The sequence below is a fragment of the Gordionus sp. m RMFG-2023 genome, chromosome 4 (assembly GCF_954871325.1).
Source record: "Gordionus sp. m RMFG-2023 chromosome 4, tfGorSpeb1-WG-v2, whole genome shotgun sequence".
NCBI lineage: Eukaryota > Metazoa > Nematomorpha > Gordioida > Chordodea > Parachordodidae > Gordionus > Gordionus sp. m RMFG-2023.
In genome coordinates, this window is record NC_088778.1 from 7748074 (window position 1) to 7767341 (window position 19268).

General features: G+C 25.7%; 2 protein-coding genes across 2 annotated transcripts; one reads left to right on the forward strand and one right to left on the reverse strand.

Moving 5' to 3' along the window:
* Nucleotides 1-67: 67 nt before the first annotated feature.
* Nucleotides 68-3118, forward strand: LOC135929170 (uncharacterized). Its single transcript, XM_065465695.1, has 4 exons — nt 68-214; nt 1357-1589; nt 2112-2212; nt 2272-3118. Exons 1-4 carry the CDS (start codon nt 160-162, stop codon nt 2816-2818), a joined length of 936 nt encoding a protein of 311 aa, XP_065321767.1. The 5' UTR covers nt 68-159; the 3' UTR covers nt 2819-3118.
* An 11904-nt stretch (nt 3119-15022) lies between these two features.
* LOC135927880 (uncharacterized) lies at nt 15023-18749 on the reverse strand. The gene is made up of 4 exons (XM_065464116.1): nt 18597-18749; nt 18094-18458; nt 17292-17392; nt 15023-16203 (listed from the first exon to the last, which is right to left on the reverse strand). Exons 1-4 carry the CDS (start codon nt 18649-18651, stop codon nt 15738-15740), a joined length of 987 nt encoding a protein of 328 aa, XP_065320188.1. The 5' UTR covers nt 18652-18749; the 3' UTR covers nt 15023-15737.
* Between the last annotated feature and the right edge of the window lie 519 nt (nt 18750-19268).

The window sequence follows — 19268 nt, forward strand, 5'->3', positions numbered from 1 at the left end:
AATTTTTTTTTGATTTTGGTTAATTTATCTATTATCACCTTTTTCTAATCTTTTCTGAATAAAAAATTAAGAAAATTAATAATGATAATAACAGTATATATATAGCGTTTTATATATAAATTATTTTAGATTTAACATTTTTACTTTCTATTAAAAACCATGACGGCTAGTTTTTTGTTCTCAATTTTAATATTAGCAAGTTTTAAGATTACAGGTAATTTACTTTTTCTATTTGAATATTTTTCTTTCTTTCTTTGCATAATATTTATATATAGGTAGCTATCACCCTTTTTTGAACATCGTATTTTGAATCAGTTTTATATAGTATAGACTTCTTCTTAGTGTTGTTAAATGGCTCGATTTGAGCCAATTTTTAAAAATGGAAATATTTTAACCAGGAAAAGACTTCCTATGACTCAAAATTTCTCTAATAGATGTATAAACCTAAGTCCGATCTATAAGCAAAATCTTCAGGCGTGTATAATATTTTTGAGGATAAAATATTGAGATGTAAATTTTTTAAAAAATCGACTCAAATCGAGACGGTAACAACATTACTTCTTCTATTCCTCCATTATTGTTTATCTATAAAATTCTTTACTATATTAATTACTCCCATCTCAACATCCTCATCTAGAGAGTAGTCTAATGTTTTATAAATGAATGTAGCATAAGTGTAGCCAGGATTTAGATGGGGGGGGGGGTACTATTAAATGGGGTTTTCCACATAAATTTTATTGAAGATCTTTAGGCCCATTTATTGTAGGCCTTTGGATATAGATTTATAAAAATTATTTAGGTTTTTCCTTACTATATTTTAAAAAGTTATTAATTTTACTAATTTTTCTTTCAAATTTTTTTTAATCGAGTTAATATACATTTTTTGGAAGATAGGGAGTAAGGGGGAATTTTTTATTATCTCAAATGATATTTACGAGAACACACAAATTTACAAAGGGAAAAATTCCCCCTTGCTCTCCCCCCTGCCCTATGAAATGTAATATTCAAAAAATATATTCGAATCATTTGCCACTTAAAAATGCCTAATTTATCAACTTTTTTCTCATGCAAAACATTTTAATCTAACACAATTCCAATCGATTTTCTGCTGATTGAAACCCTTTTTTTTTATTATTCTAAATTGTTTCTTACTAATATCTAAAATTAATCTCAACATCCTTATCCCGATAGTAACCTAATATTATATTAAATGAACTAATAAAGTATATTAACTCAAAAAAAATTAGAGTGATGGTTTTAGAAAGTATTTAAACGAAATAAGTTTCTGTTAGTATTTAGGTTTAAACCAAATAAAATTTTTACCACTTTATCATTTTATTAATTTATATTATTTAGAAAGTCATAATAAAAACCATCACGTCAAAGAACCTGACCACGATCATTTCGGCAAAGGTATAAATCCTTTGGCAGATTTTGACGAGGAAAGACATAACAAAATATTGGGTAAACCGAATAGATTTCATGACACAAGCCCGGAAGAGAATGATTTAAATAGCTTTTGGGATGAACTTGATGATTTAAATGACCTTGAAGAAGAAAGTCATGGGAACGATGATAAAGAGAGAAATGTTAATAAAATATTTATTTTGATTTATATATTTAGGAACGATATTGTATATTAATATGGACAAATTAGAAGAAATTATCTTCAATATGCTGACAAACGTTTTTATTTGTGCGATAAAAAGCTTATTTTTGAGACTTATATCACTTTAAAAAACAACATACATGTTAATAAATTTTTTATGATGGAAATTTTACTTATAGATTTGCTAATAATCCCTACAATGGATAAATTTTAAAAAATAAAGGATTTTTTAGGCTTATATTCTAATATCCATCTTAAACAGCTTAAATGGCTCCTATTCATAAATAATTTTCCATCACAGATAATTTATTCAATCGTATGTTCATTTTAAAAATATACCGCAAGTGATACATACCTCAAAAATCTAAATTACGCTTTTTATCGTATGAAGGAAAACTTTTATCAAGAAAGGGAAAGGGGGTTCCAATATTATTGAGTTATTATTATAAAATTTAAAAGGGTTAATTATTCTAAAACAAAATGCCTTTTATATGAATTTTAGGCAAGATTTAGTAAAAGCAGGAAAGGCATCAAATGTACATATAATATCCAATATATTTGCGGTAACAGAGGGAAACGATTTAGGGGCCTTCCTGGATGCCGGTAATATTAAAAACTTTCTGAATATTTTCGAAACTATTTAATATATATCTAATATCTAGAAAATTCGTAGATTGTGACAATCGTGATAAACGAGTTTTCAAATGCGGACTTGGCAAAGTCTTTCACCAGGCATTTCAGTCATGCAGAAAATTTAATCGTAAGTTCAAATGTCCTTGTTACATATATAGATTAACTACAACTCTTAAAATGAACAATTTAACTACACCATCCATCATTACTACTACCATACAAACTACACCATCCATCATTAATACCACCATACAAACTACACCATCCATTACTACCACCATACAAACTACACCATCCATTACTACCACCATACAAACTACACCATCCATTACTACCATTCAGACATCACCATCCAATAGTACTATATTACAAACTAATTCAACTGTTACTCAGCAAAATACTACTTCTGCCACTATACCATCTTCAAACGTGACAACTCAAATCTCTACCGGGAGCACTTCAATTCTGACTCTATCCACGAATGTAACGACACTTTCTAGTTCTCAAACAAACTTAACTACGGCGCCAATAAATATTACTAGACAAGCTAACGTGACAACTTCTATAATACCATAAAACCATAAAAAATTTATAATTAATTTTTTTTATTTATATAATTTAAATTTATAAATTTACATTAAATATATGGTATTTATAATTTTTTGTAATTTATATCACATGATAAGTATATCTAAATAAATTATTCAATATTTATTTTCTTCTTGAATTTTTAAATATTCTTTTAATTTTCAATTTTTTTAAAATAATATGTTTTTTTATAATTATTATTTCTAATATTTATAATATCGATATTGTAATTTTTAATTTAAACTTATCTATGTGATTAAAATAAAATATTTTGGCGTTAATCCTTAATTTAAACTTTTTATAATGAATGGCACTTGTAACGTTATAAACGACTACTGCAGTCAAAGACATGTAATACTTGACTGATCAGGAGACATTATTGAATACAAATCATCTGGTGATGCCATTTTGTGTTATATCGTTTTTTTAAATTGTTAAATCAGAACTGATTTTTAAAAATTTTAGTGTAAATTGTTTATTGAGACACCAAAATGGCACACCACAAGCGTTTGTATTGATACACATTAATTAAATTATATGACACTTGTTGTTAAGATGACTGAGATTCATAAATAATAGAATGACGGAAATTCGAAAGTTTTACATCTGCATTAGGTCTTGAGTCACTATGTTTCTGAGGTCGAAATTTACAATTCTGTAGGTGAGTAGTGATTAGACATTTTTTTTATAGTAAAAAAAATATTTTTTGAACAAAAATGAGAATACATGAATCGCTATTCACTTATCGTAAATTCAAATAGAGCATTAAGGCCATGCCCTAGGTCGATGTATTACCATACGAATCTGCTAGCTGCAACATTAATCAAGAAGATATATAAGTTAGAACCACTTCCATGATTTGAGTTATTATATATAAAAAAATCATTTTACCCTTAACAACTATAAGGCCATGGGGAAATTTTTTGCATATTTAACATCCCTCCACAAAAAATAAAAGTTAACAATTTATCAAACATATTAAGCAAAATATCGATAAAATATATCAAAAAAAATACAAAAAACTTCAAAGCTAGTATTTTTGAAACAAATTTAGCAAAATAACGTAATTATTTTTTTTTGTATTGATTAAAAATATTAAAAAGATTTTCAATATGCCTTAATATGCCTTAATATGCCTTTAAATCTATTTTGGTGCATAACATTGGTTTATCGAACACTAACCTCTATAAATGCAATCTTAGTCCTTGCAAGATTTTCCCAGAGCTGCTTAAATCTGATTTATTTTATACCTTTCTAGGTAAGCTAGAAAGATGGGATCAAGTTCCCATATATTTATAATCTGCAGAATCAATTATATAAGTTCAAAAACTCAAAGATAAATTAGCTCATAAAAAAGACAAAAAAACATTTGAGATGAACAAAAATCAATTCTTCTCGCTCGCCAATAGTGGGTTCCTTATAGTGATGTTAAAAGTTACTTTTGAAACATAACTAGTTACAGTTACTAGTTACATTGGCAAAAACATAACTAGTTACAGTTACTAGTTACATTTTTACAAAAGTAACTAGTTATTAGTTACAGTTATTTTCAAAAGTAACTAGTTACTTACTTTATACATCATTCATAGCGCATTATTTATTTATTGAATGCATTTATTTAATATAAAAAAAATTAGGATAAACAAAGTATAATCAGTTATTTAAAATAATATACAATTTATTTATATAAAAAAATATCGCAAAATTGAATATTTACATCGAATATAAAAATATATATTTGCAATGAAAAAAAAAACATATTTTTCATAAAAATTAGAATCTAATAAATGTTTATTTGCTTTTAACAACAAATTAATTTCAAGGTTATTATCTAGGAGACGTGCTCGTTTATCTCCAAAAATGAGCTTACCTAGACTGAACAAGCGCTCTACGGGAGCACTTGATGTTAGAACAACATTATATTTAATAAAGAGTAATTTTAACTTTGGAAAATCGTTATATAAAGAAAAAGTGTTGTTACTTGTTAGATATGATAGAATTTTCTATAAGTTCATTATCCAGAATATTTTGGCACTTAAGGTCAAAAAATCCAACTACATCAAGTGATGTTGTAATCATTTTTTTAAATTTGAGTAATGTGCTTATGCTTTTGTTAGACTTGGTTCTTGTAAGTAATGATTAATAATTTAATATTAAATTCTAAAATAATCTATCTTTGTTTTTCCTTATACTAAATTAAAATTTATTTTTATTACGTATGATATGAAGTTCCAATGCTTGTTACTTGACGGGAAAAAATATATTGTGCTACATTTGTTACTTAAATTTGCTTACAAAATTATGAAGCCCAGCAGCAATGTAACAATTTAAGAAAATAAAATCAATTTGAACGGGAAATTATAACAATCAGACATTTTCACAAAATTTTAAATTAATAAATTTAATTTAAAAAATAAATTTAATTTAAAATTAATTTATCACAACATATTAAAAATAAAATTAATTATTTAAATATATCTTTAAAAGTAACTAGTTACTTTGTTACTTTTGGTAGTTACATTTCAAAAATTATAACTAGTTACAGTTATTTTTTAGCCAACAGGTAACTAGTTACGTAACTAGTTACCTTAACATCACTAGTTCCTTACCCTATAAATTTTTTTTTATAGGATATAATGGTAAATGAAATGCATGCTCGTAGAACACAGCCAAATTAAGTGCCTATATAAGATAGGAGTGAAGTTTTTCGGGTGAAGGGGAATGAAAATCACTCAGCTATTTATCAAGATTCTTTTTAAGAATCATATTTAATTTGTAAGCAATTGAGATTTAATATCAAATTTCAAGGGTGGAATAAATATAACATCAACATATTATGAGATCAATTTCTCTAAGGTATGTTCGAATTAGAGGGTGTATTCGAAAAAACTTTCAATAAAAAATAAGGGTTTACCCATTTGGAAACATGTTCAATTGTATTTGACCATTTTGGTGTAGCCATCAAAGATATAGGCAATATTCCTTATGACTCATTCTTCTAAGTGGCTTCTAACTAAACCACTCTTAGACACTTGGAGATCTCAAACTGTCACCTTTCATTATAATTACTCACCTCATAATATTTATAACGTAAGTTATTCAATATTTTCTTATTGAATATTTTATAACGTATATTCAATATTTTCTTATTGACTGCTGTACTTCCAATTTTTTGTCAATGAAAAATAGAAAAAAACAATATTTAGTTTTAATGGGATATTTAAAAAAATAAAATAAACTTATCTCTTAATTTGTTTATGTTAAAATTTAAAAATCAAAATCATTTGTTTTTTTATATTATTTTAATTTATTTTTACAAATCTACACTAAAAATAGCAAAAAAAAATTTCCGAATGCCTAGCTATTCTTTTTATTTCAAAAAATATTGGCCCTCCCAAATGAACAATCCCCCACACCCCACTCCGAGCTTGGAAGTTCTTGAAAACATGCCTAGCATAATTTAATATAAATATAATGTTTTGCACTTTTTTAAATATATTAAGATATATAAAATATTGGGTATCGTTTTTATTACTTAATCAAAATTATATAAAGTGAAGATGAATTTTTTTTTAAATCAAGGTTTGTATATAAAATTTTTGAAGAATAGAAAGATAACAAATAAAACCTAAAAATAATTAAAATTTTATGAACAAATTTTTTAAATAAAAAACGTGAAAATTAAAAGTAGTTAAAGAATTATAAATATGATAAGAATATCGAATTGAAGAAAATGCCTAAAATAAATTTTTTTTAAAAATGGCGATGGTATAAAATTACGTGTACATGATCTATAAAGCTTTTGCCTCTATCGCTGAAGATTCAACAGGGTGGCGCATAGGTATTTCTCATCTCCATCTAAATGGCAGGGTTGGGCAGTATCGCGGATATTTGTATCTAAGATACAAGTATCTTTTTTTAAATTTTGGAAAGTATCTTATATCCAGTATCTAAGATACATATTATTTTAAAGTATTTGTATCTTAACCAACTTTGTATTCAAAAAGATACAGAAACTTTAAAAAAAATTTATATTAGTTAATTTAAATAGTATTAAAATTTAAAATGATATTGTTTTAAAATTTATATGAAAAATTTAATCAGAATTTAGATATTTTAAGAAAATTTATGAGCAATTCGCTAACAATTAGAACTACCATATTTTATTTGAATCGATTTATATCTTTCTATTTTAAAATAATGGAAGAAGAAAATAGAATAATATGCTTATATTCATCTTCAGATGATTCTCCAACCGAAAAATATAACTATAAATTTAAATTAAGTATTTTAAATGGGAAATTTTTTCAAGTACTTGAACATGATCATAATAAAATTACTGCAGAATTTAAAGAATGCCACAAATCTATAAGTGGTTTTGCGGACTCGTCATTAAATTTTGTCAAGCATCTAAAAATATAATATATAATTATATAATAAATCACATTTATAATCATATTCATTATCATTTCATATTCCCACATTCGTTGTCTGTGCCATACGATAAGTCTTATTGCCACAACAGATGTCGAGAAAGCTATTAAGGATTCTCCTAACATTTCTAAAATTCATCATCCCGCAATAGCCAAATGTACTAAGCTATGGAATGCTAGTAATATGCCTACAACTGCAGAACTTATCAAAGCAGTTTAAAAAAAACAATTAGTTACACCTTGCTGCACAAGATGAAATAGTATGTTTGATAGTCTTAGTAGTTTATTAAAATTTAAAGGCGAACTTCCTAAATTATGTCAAAAATTAGAATTTCCATTAAGAGATATTGAAATTCAATATTTAGAAGAATATTGCGATATAATGTCCCTATTGGCTATAACGATTGACTAAATACAAAGTGAAATCAACTGCTATTATGGAGAATCAGTTCCAATATTAAATGCCGTTAAAAAAAATTACAAATTTAATTCAAACTTACATTTTTGCAAACCATTAGCTATTACCGTAGAAAATTCTTTAAATAAAAAATTTAAAGATTTTGATAATAACTTTAAAAGCGCATTTTTGGCAACTATTTCTCATCCCTATTTTAAAAATAGTTGGATTGATGGTGAAAAAGAAAAAAAATACCTTCAGGATGTTAATACATGAAGCTTTAATTATTTTAAAAATAATATTGAAATTAATACGTCAACAAAATCTTCAATTGATGAAGATGATGATTACTTTTGTTTTAAAAAGTAGATATTGAATTACAGGTCCTAAATTATATGAAAGATGACAGATGAAGTATAAATATGTTAAATAGTTATAAATATATAAAAGAAATATTTATTAAATATAACACAATATTACCCTTTTCTACCCCCGTTTAACGATTATTTAGCTTTGCTAATATGGTTAATAGACCAAATCGTCAAAGATTGAATCATAAATTATTAAATTAATAATATTAAAAAATAATGCTGAATTATTATTATTTACTAATTATACAATCATTAAAAAAAATATCGCATTATCTTATATAATAAATTTGTTATTTTCTACAATTTATTTTAAATTTTTTTTATAAATTTATATTATAGATAAGAAAATAAAGCTTTATACATTTTGATTTTGACTATTTAAAGTTTTTTAAAAAAGTTTCTTGTATATTAGATAATTTTTTTTAAAAAAGATACAAGTATCTTATATCTTATATCATATTAAAATTTTTCTAAAGTATCCTGTATCTTAAATACAAAATTTTATAAAGTATTTGTATCTGTATCCTAATACAATTCTCTGAAAAATTGCCCAACCCTGCTAAATGGGATAAATTAATTTGAGCGAAAAAATTAAAAAATGAGCTCCCTACACATTTGTGGGCAAGCCGCACATGTATCAACAACAGTCTGAGGACTTTTTATGCTATCATCCAAACTGATAGATCTATCTTATAATCTGTTTACTAAAAAAAATATTTATTAATAAGTCAAAAGATAAAAATAAAATTTTATTAATATAATTTTACTTCGCAAGATGTTATATAATTAAGAATTTAATTATGCATAATAATATAGTGTTTTAGAAAAAAGAATTGTGTTTGTGATTAGATATATTTTAATCTATTTCCCAAAATTTTGCGATTATTTAATGGTAGTACTCTAATAAATATCGAAGTTTGCAAGCTTTGATTGGAATGACTAAGTAAGATAAAACTTGAAAAATGGAATCTTTGTTTGCTTAAAATGACATACATAGATTGACAAATTTTTAAAGGAGTTACCTGGCTACTTCTCTAATATCCTTTTTGTCATAATGACTATTTTTTTAAATTGAACATTCGAAAAACCTAAAGCCATGGATTAGGACTTTTATTTAAAAAAAAATACAATTCTACCGTTAAGCCGGTCTAAATATTTTTCTAAAAGTTATTCTGGTTTAGAATCATTTCATAGAGTAGATTCCATTTTCTATAAATTTTTACAAGGTCTACTTGTTAAGTTTCAGTTTTTATATTTATTTTGTTTTCGAGCGGCTATGGGTGGCTGAGTCCTAAACTTGTTCAATAAGTTTCAAAACTGTTAAAAGTAAAGGAAGACAAAAATCAAACATTTTAAGCTTATAAGAAACTCTAATATAATATTTCGATATTGGTATCTTCTAAAAGTTAATATAATGATATACAGATAATATTGGTTTTTATTCATCATAACGCTTTGGGCATTCTGACCTTCTAACGTATCCATGAGTATTAAGTTAAAGATAATGATGGCGGTGTTAAATATCACTCGGGTTTTCGGGTAAATTGATTTGGGATGGGGTTTATAATATATTGACATGGTTCTCAAATTAAAGTGAATAATTTTTTTCTTCTTCTTATGTTATTTACATTCTGGGTATTCCGAGGTTGTGATTAGAGATCTGCAAAGTTAGGGGGCTAGGGCCTAATTTTATTTAAAATAATTGGCTTCGGCCGGGTTCGGGCCTAATATTAAAAAAAAAAATTCTGGCCGGGTCGGGTGGGACCTTGAAATTTTTTTAAAATATATCTAAATTTATTAAGTATATAATTTTTTATGTAAAATAAAAATATTTAATTTTATTTATTGAAACTAAACATAACATATGTCTTTTATTTTGAGTAATTGTAAAAATTAATTTCTATATTTAAATATATATAGGCCGGGCCAGGTCGGTAAATTTTTTTAAAAAAAATTTCGGGTCGGGCCGGGTTTGAAAAATTAGGCCCGATGGATCACTAGTTGTGATTTTTATAACATAGTTATAGCTAGATAGTTTATATGTAGCACAAGCACTAAATTTATTTTAAATGTTCATAAATTTTTTTATTATATACATATTTTAGTATAATATTTTAATGAATCAATGGTTTTGCAAATAATATATATTGAAATTCGATCAGTCAATAAGCAAACTTAGCCTCATTTAGTCTTCCCATTTTTACCCCTATAGATATGTCTTTTGCAGCTAGGGTGGTTTGATATATTATAATCGAATGGTTAGTTCCAATATTTCTATATGATAAATGGCGCCTTATCTCTATAAAATAATAATTAATAAAATTTTATATCGAGGAAAAATTATTTTTTATGGATATAAATATCGTAATATTTTAGACGTATGTGGTTGAAATTAAAGGGTACAGAAGTCCAAGGAAACCGAAAGAGGCCAATATTTTTTTAAAAATTTATAATCGTATACAATTTCTTAAAATCTATAGTACTGAGAAAAAATAATCTGAGCACTGAAGTTTACTTCTGAGCGTTTCAAATATATTTTTCTGAACGTTTCAGTTTTATACCTGACTAATTGGCACTTTTCTCGCCAATTAAGTTTATCTGAGCATCAAGTATTTATTCTGAGATTAGATAGGATCCTTTATTTATTACTTAAAATTGATTTTAAAAAAATGAAATAGGGCACATTTAATTTAAACAGTTTAAATCTAACAGATTAAAGGGAATCTATTATGATTTCATAATATATCAAATAATTTACAAAATAGCATTTTCTATGTATAGGAATGATAATTTAAACGACACAATTAAAGCTGGAAATGATTTTAAAAAAGGTAAATCCTTTATCCAATTATGGATAATGAAAACGGCGAGATATATGTCTTTGATAGTAAAGATGCGGAAGAAAATATAAATAGCTATTGGAACGATCTCTATAATAAGTATAATTTTTATGAATTTAATATGATAAAAAATGGAGAGAAATCAAAATTACATTGATTTGGAATTTGTAAACAATTAAATATTCAATCGTATTAAATGTTACAATTAATTTTTCTAATTTTATAATCTTCAATTATGCTATGGGTATCTGTAAAAATAAATTTTTACCCTAATTATTTATACTTTTATTTACCCGGTAAAAATAAAACCTTCTAATGTATTTTTGATCATTTAATAAATTTCGGTACATTTTTAAAATAAACATGTGATTTAATAAATTTTCTGTGATTTAAATTTTAATTTATTTTAATTTGTGGATTATTAACCAATTTAATGGATGTATAATGAGCATAAAAATGGCATTTTAAGCTTACATTCAAATATGCACCCGTTTAACCGAGTAATGGTTTTTACATCATATATCATGTTATTGTTAATAAAATTGGATCCATTAAAATATAAATTATATTTATTACCTATAAACTTAAAATTTTATAATTATTGTTATATAAATTTGAGATTTTAGATAAAATAAGCAATAAAAAAAAAATTAAAACTCTCTAAGGTATGTAGGAAAGTGTATTGTGGTATAAGGCTAATAAAATTATAATGATTTGTTATAATTTGTCTTTTTAAATATCCTTAAAATACGTTAAATTTAAATGAAAAATTTTAAGCCCAAGCCCTTAAATTTTTTTTACAAAAGCCCAAGATCGGCCCAGGCACGCAAGAAAATATAATATTAGTATCTGACCTGAGCTGGGTATGGGCCTGGGGGTATAGGCTGACTCGTCCCATTCTCTGTTCCGAATGTTTTTTGCCCGTGGCCCGAGATTATTGATCTGATGTGTCTATTTATTTTACAATTGGTTTTGCATAGTTAATCATTTGAATTGCTAGGCTCCATTTTGTAAACTACTTATAACAAAAATATAAAAAACAAATGAATTTTATGATCCATCATATTCCAATTTTTTTAATATATTAATTGATACATTTTATTGTTTTTAAATTTTTATTCTAAGCCTGAGTTTACTATTTTTAGGTTTGTACTATTTTAAATAGGTATGTATTTTTAAATAGTATTTATTTACTACCCGATTCCCAGGTATCAGATAATAATATACAAAATGAATATAATTAGTTGATTTTGTTAGATGTTATAATATTTCAAGAGAGGCACTGGTTCCATATTTTGAATTTAGCTCAGTTTAGAGAATTACATGTATTTTATTCTGATTCAAAACACTTATGAGCTCTAAAAAAAATGCAATTTAAGGCAAAGATTCTTTGGAACGCGATTAAATTTGCCTTATATTATTATATAATATAAATTATTTATTATTGGTAAAATAAATAACAATTTAGTGCTGTAAAGTAACGTCAATGAAAGTAAAGTCGTTACTAACGGCGCTACGTTTTTAGAAGTAAAGAACGCCATAATAGTATGGGTGTAACGAGTAACGCGTTTCTATTTTTTTTTTGAGTAACGGTAACGTATTTTGAATTTTTTCTTAAAAATATAATAAAAAATATATTTTATTATATTTTTTTCGAAAATTTTATAAATAATTTAAGCAAAGCTTTTTCATTCAAACCATCAAAGATCTTAATTTTTATTTAATTTATTACATATTATTGTTGAACTTTATAAAGTCAATAATGTAGTTTATTTTATAAGAATATATGTTAATAGTATTTATTTCTTCAGATGAAGATTATTTATTATGCCCTGGCATCAGCATGAAACATTTTTTACAAAATGAAAATTCATAAATATTTAGTATTTTTTTTAAGTACCGGATAACGTTTTTGAGTAGCGAGAATGTAAATTTTTTTTCACAAATGAAGTGTAACGAAAGTAACTGTCGTAGTTTTATATATGAATTTATATTAATTTTTGCATAATGCCAATCAACGAAAAAAAGGTTGATTGGATTATAATTAACATTAAAGAAAACGTGATATAAATAATGTTTTTATAGTATTCGTATAAAATTGTAGATTATTATGATTTTTCTGATAAAAATTGATTATTAAAAAAATTATAGGATTTATTTTTTGAATATATTATTAAAAAATTATGGAATTTGTTCCGAATATATTATTATTGTAAAATTATTAGCTTTGTTTGAAGACATTTTGTATTAATAAAATATTATAATAAAAGTATCGTGTTGTTACAAAATAACTGTTCTGAAATTCCTAGAAGGGATTCTAGTTGAGTTAGTTGTCCTTAAATTGTAATTTGAGTGTAGGAAGGGATTTCAAGTAAGGGTATATATTTTTATTAGTTTTTGTAACATTTACAGAACTAATAAAACAAATATGGTGGATATTTAAAAAATAGTTTCAACTCTTTTGAGTCATTTACTCCGTATATTTTGATTTCTTCCATATGTCTTATATCTGCGCAAAGGATTTAGATATCAAAGTTAAAATATTTAATTAATTGGCTGTGTAAATTAGAAAAAATATTTGCATATATGAATGTGCAATCATAGAAACATTCCAGTTACAGCAATCCTCGATTTCCAATTTAAAATTTTACAATTTATAACATTTCTATAACAATTTACAATATAAATAGTAAAATTATCTATAAAATTAGGTTATTGTTAGAAGCAATTTCAATTGTCGAGGATTTATTTTTTTAAAAAAAAAGTAAAATTACAGTAATAAATATAATTTAAATTGTTTTAATCAATAGTTTTTACAATTATTTTTACAATTCTAAATTTTGTTGTTGATAATTCAGGAATTGAAATAAACCTATCAATTCTAAATACAACCCATATATATATAAATTTTGCCAGTTTTCTAAAATATATATTAACTTTGCCTCGGTATCTAACTACTATATAAAAAATAATTCCTTATAAAAATTATTGTATTTTCTTGATTATTCAACTCTAAAACCAAAATAATGGGGTATATAACTTATTTTTTATATTAATTATTAAACAAACTTATACTATCATCATCCAACTTTATCATTTATTTACATATACTAAAACAATGATCCAACACGCAAAAAAATATTCAATTTTAAAAAAACTAAAATAATTTTAATTAAAGTCACAATAAATGAATGTCTACAATCGTATTTGGTGGTCTTCTTGTTTCTTTTCATGTCACTTTTATATATTCTCAAATATATAACATTAACCTTTCCACCCATCTCTCTAACCCTTAATATATGACTCTAATTTTTTTACCCATCTCTCTAACCCTTAGCTAACTGTTCGCTATGATTGGCTTTAAAAAAGTGTGGGCTTCTCGGAAATCGAACCATTAATTCTTCGTTTCACTTGATATCATTCATATCTCTCAACCCACTGCAAAGATAATTTTATTTTAAATTCATCAAATGACCAATAATTTTCATTAAAACGAGTTTTCCTTTCCTAGTCTCTAACAGTAAATAACTTTAAGGAAAATTATCCATTATGTTATTCTACAATTATTGCTGCAATGACATTGTTAAACAGATTAATTTAGCCGATTTTTAAAAACGGCTAACTTAATATTTTTAGCCAGAAAAAACTTGCCTGAACCTCGAGATTTTGCTAATAGATGTTTGTAACATCTATGAGAAAAATCTTCAGGTTTGCTTAATATTTTTGTAGATAAAATATTGAGTTAGCCATTTTTAAATTCGGCTCAAAATGAGCCTTTTAACCAACACTACAAAATAGAAACGATCATACTCTAGGAAATTATATTTATTATATTTTTAAGAACACAATATAAAATAACATTTAATATAGAGATGTTCAAAAGTAGGCCCGGGCCTAATGTTGTTAAACGGCTCGATTTGAGTCGATTTTTAAATACGGCTAGCTAAATATTTTATTAGAAAAATATTATGGAGAGCCTGAAAATTTTGGTCATAGATGGCACAAATGTCTGGGCATCTATTAATCTCAAGCTTAGAATCAGCTCCACTCGAGCTGTTTAACAACAGTCGGGCCTGTTTTTCAATCCGATCCGGGTAGGGCTAAAATTTTTATTGACTTAATTTTGTGAAATAAAATAAATTCTATTCCAATTTTTTACAAGAAACAAAGAGCTAATATTTATTATTTGTTACTAGGCGATATATTTCTTTCAATTTGTGAATAAAAATTTAAATTAAATTATAAATTATACAGCTAGGCATAAAAATAAAATAATATTATGAAATATATATATTTATATAATTTTTTAGATCACCTAAATAACGAGATGTATATATGTATTCCTCATTTAGATAAGAGTAAATTTGATTACAATTTCGGAAATATATTTGACGATAAAATCAAGAACTTGATGTTCATTAAAACATACCGGGTGAGAAAATAATTTTTTGGGACGGGCTTTCCGGGACAAATAAAAAAATATTCGTTCGGGATTGAGACGGGTCGGATAAATATTTTAAATTTAAATTTCGGGCAGGGCTTGAGAAATTGGGCACATGACTAATCAAGAACAATACTAAAATAAAATACCTTTAAAAGAGTAAAAATAAAAATAAGACTATATTCCTAAAAATATAAAAAACAAGGCATTGTGAATTGTTAAAACAGTGTTGACTTAACTTGCATATCTCAATTATTTTAAAGAAGTTTCAAAAATAAAATATATAATATATAAAAATATAAAATAATTATTCATTTTTGTGTTATAATATATTGCGATTCTAATAAAAATGAGAAAATTAACAATCGTCCCTCGATCAATAAATACAGTTTGTTATAATTTAAATTTAAAACAGAGAAAAAAAATTAATAACAAATTTTCTTATGCCACTTATGCTTGTACTTGCATGAACTAGTAGTATTGGAAATAGTTGTAGTAGTAGTTGTAGTATTTGTTGTAGTGGTTATGGTGGTAGGCAAAGTAGGAGTGGTAGGCGTAGTAGGCGTAGTAGGTGTGGTATGCGTAGTAGGCGTTGTAGACGTAGTAGGTGTGGTATGCGTAGTAGGCGTGGTAGGCGTGGTAGGCGTAGTAGGTGTGGTATGCGTAGTAGGCGTGGTAGGCGTAGTAGGCGTGATAGGTTTAGTAGGCGTGGTAGACATGGTGATTTTAGTTAAAGTTCTAAAGGTCGTAGTCGTAAAAATTTTGTGTATGTAACAGCGACATTTGAATTTGTTATTTATTTTTCGGCAACACTGAACTCCTTGATGAAAAATTTTACCAGGTCCACATTTAAAAATCGGTCTCCAGGGCTTAAAGCAATCTACAAATTTTCTGTTTTATACAATGGATTATTATGCAATATATATAATTCCACATAGAACGCTTAAATATTTCAACATTTTATGCCCAAAACAATGCAGCATTTTTGGTGCGCTTTAATATTGATTTTGATATATATATATATTTTAAATATGATAAATATATTATTTCCAAGTATAATTAAATAAAATATTTGTTTTATCTTAAACAAAAATTTTGTATCATATAAGAAACATATCTCCAAAGGCGCAGCCTGGATTCTCGTAAGAGACGGGGGGGGACAACTTTTATGCGGCTTTTCTACCAATTGATTTTATTTAATGGCGCCAATTTATTGCAAGTATTTGGCCGGGTCCTTTTAAGAAATTAATAATTTAAACTTCTTTATAATTGACTTTTACATATTTAATTATTATTTTTATTGTCACATAATATTTATGAGAGACAAGATGTGGGGAAAGTGTAGGAGGATAGAAAAAATCTAAGATTGATGATAATCACGAAAAGAGACAAATTCTAGAAGGAAATAAAATGTCCCCCCGCTCTTCCTCCCTTTAGTTAGAAGTAAAGACCTAACACATCATAATTATAGTTAAAAAATAATTGGTTGTATTTCGACATAGTTTCTATATAATAGCATACAGAATGTTTGGCTAAAGCCCTAACTCCTAAAAATTCTATCACCATCCCTATCTTTCTCCACCCTTAAAGATCTGAGGCTATTTCTATCCTCTCACCCATATCCTGACTGTGTAGACACCAATAGTTACCTATTTTTTCTAATAAATTTAAAAATTATTTGAAAGAAATGTATAACCGAAAAAAGATTATCTATGACATAATTAGAAATATATATAAATTAGAAATATTATAATTCTTAAAAAAAATATAAATATAATTTAGAAAAATTATAATTTATACTTAAATCTCCTTTATAATTTAAATCGAAATGAAGTAGTATATACTAAAATGGATAATATTTCGGTCAAAGTTTTTTCTTAAACTAATTTTTAATTGATCTATTTATGTATATGTTGATATAGGTCTATGATATAATTATATAATAATTATTAGCTTATTGCAAATTATTTTCTCATTACCGACATCCTGGTAGACCCCTAAATCTTTTTCCTCTCCTATAACATATCCTGTAGGTATCATATGTGCATTTGATATCTTTCCTCCTATTGCTACCTCTTTCCTATAATAAACATTAATATATATATTTTATTATTATTTTAGTTTTAGATGCATTTAAAATGTCTACATTAAGACAAATATTCAAGAAAGAGCAAGAAACTATATTATACAATTATCTAATAAATGCATCTAAAATATTTATGGGTCTTTGTTCCGTGTAAATGCTTTTTTTTTTGGAACATGTTGCAATTTTGATCCATTCTTTATTTGTTTAAATTGTCAATAAATTTCACTAATTTTTACTAATTTCCCTTTATACCTCATTTTTCTTAAAGAAATATTTAGCAACTCAAATGAGCCTCATGGGAAAGCTCATACTTCTATGGGGAGAGCTCATTTTCTTTCAAATTCTTTTTTCGGAAAAATTATTAATGTTAAAAAAGTATAATTTTTTAAAAAATTATTTTTATGTGTAGCATAAAAGTATATATGGAATAAATTGAGATTATTTATTCAATATTATTAAGTAGTTTTAAATTTATTGAAGTTTGCCGTTTAGAGCTCACATGCACCCCGGTCTCCCCCACTGAATTGATTTATCGAAAAAAATGCATTTTGCACAAAAGTGGACATACACTATAAAACTCGGCCAATGACCAGAATACATTTCCGACATTTACCGAATTTTCATAATTGGATTTAATATTCCAACTTGTAAATAAAAAATTTTTAAATTTTTAAAAAAATGAACATTTAATTAACTTTTCTATCCCACCAATTATTTTCCCATTCCTCTCCATCAGAATTATATGAATTATCGAGGTCGTCTAAAATGCTATCCTCATCAACATCGTCTGGGTCTTTGTAATCAAATCCACGAGAATTATCCCATCTCTTTCCCTCTCCTTCTTCGTCATAATCGTCCAAAGGATTATAATCTTGTCCAAATTCTTTGCCGCGATATAAATAATCCTGCCCACTTTCTTCGCCGTTATAAAGTTCTCTGTCGCGATCAAAATGAGCTTCCCAGGGTTTTGCACCGCGATCAAAATAATTCTGACCAGGTTCTTTGCGGGAATCAAAATATTCCAGCCGAAATTCTTTGCCGTGATCGTTCTTATTATCATCTTCAATTTATTAAAAAAATAAAAGAGTGTTGGTACGTTTAGTTTACTGTTACAATAATTTTTTGATATTTAAAAAGAGCAATGGGAGTAGATGGTAAAAAGAAAAAGATGAAACAAAAATGATAACACATAAATTACCTGCAATCATATATCTAATTATGACTAAAGTTAAGAATAATAAACGAATCATCATATGGTATATTAAGTTTGATACAATGAAAATTTTATAAAATAGTATACTTTATATATATATATATATATTATATAGCTTGGTATATACCTAATAATTTAATTTGGCTTAGTATAGAATACAAAAAAAAATTTATAATCAATTTTAAACGCAAAATATTGAAATATTTACCTGTACCCTGGCCAAAATGTTAAATTTATGAATTGCAAACAGGATATAATTTTAATAAAAAAAATTTAAACATATCAATAAAGATTTATATTTGTTTTTTTATAAAATATATTATTTTTTAAATTTATAAATTTAATTAATGAAGGACCGGCCTGGTCTGGACAAGATAAAAATGGGCAGGGCTAGATAAGCCAAATTAAAATCGATATTTAGTCCGAAGCTTTTACAATTTGTCTCCTCTTTCCAGTTTTTGCAACTTCCGTTTTTTCGGTCCGAATCTTTAAAAAAAAAATCTAAATGCTAAATATTTTATGAAATATTTATTTATGAAATTTCTAGTATTCTTTTATATTAATTATAAATGTTTTGCAATTATATTAATAAAAATAGGTTTAATTTAATACTATTATTATTTGTTTTAAGTAAAAATTATCGACACTTAGCAAGTA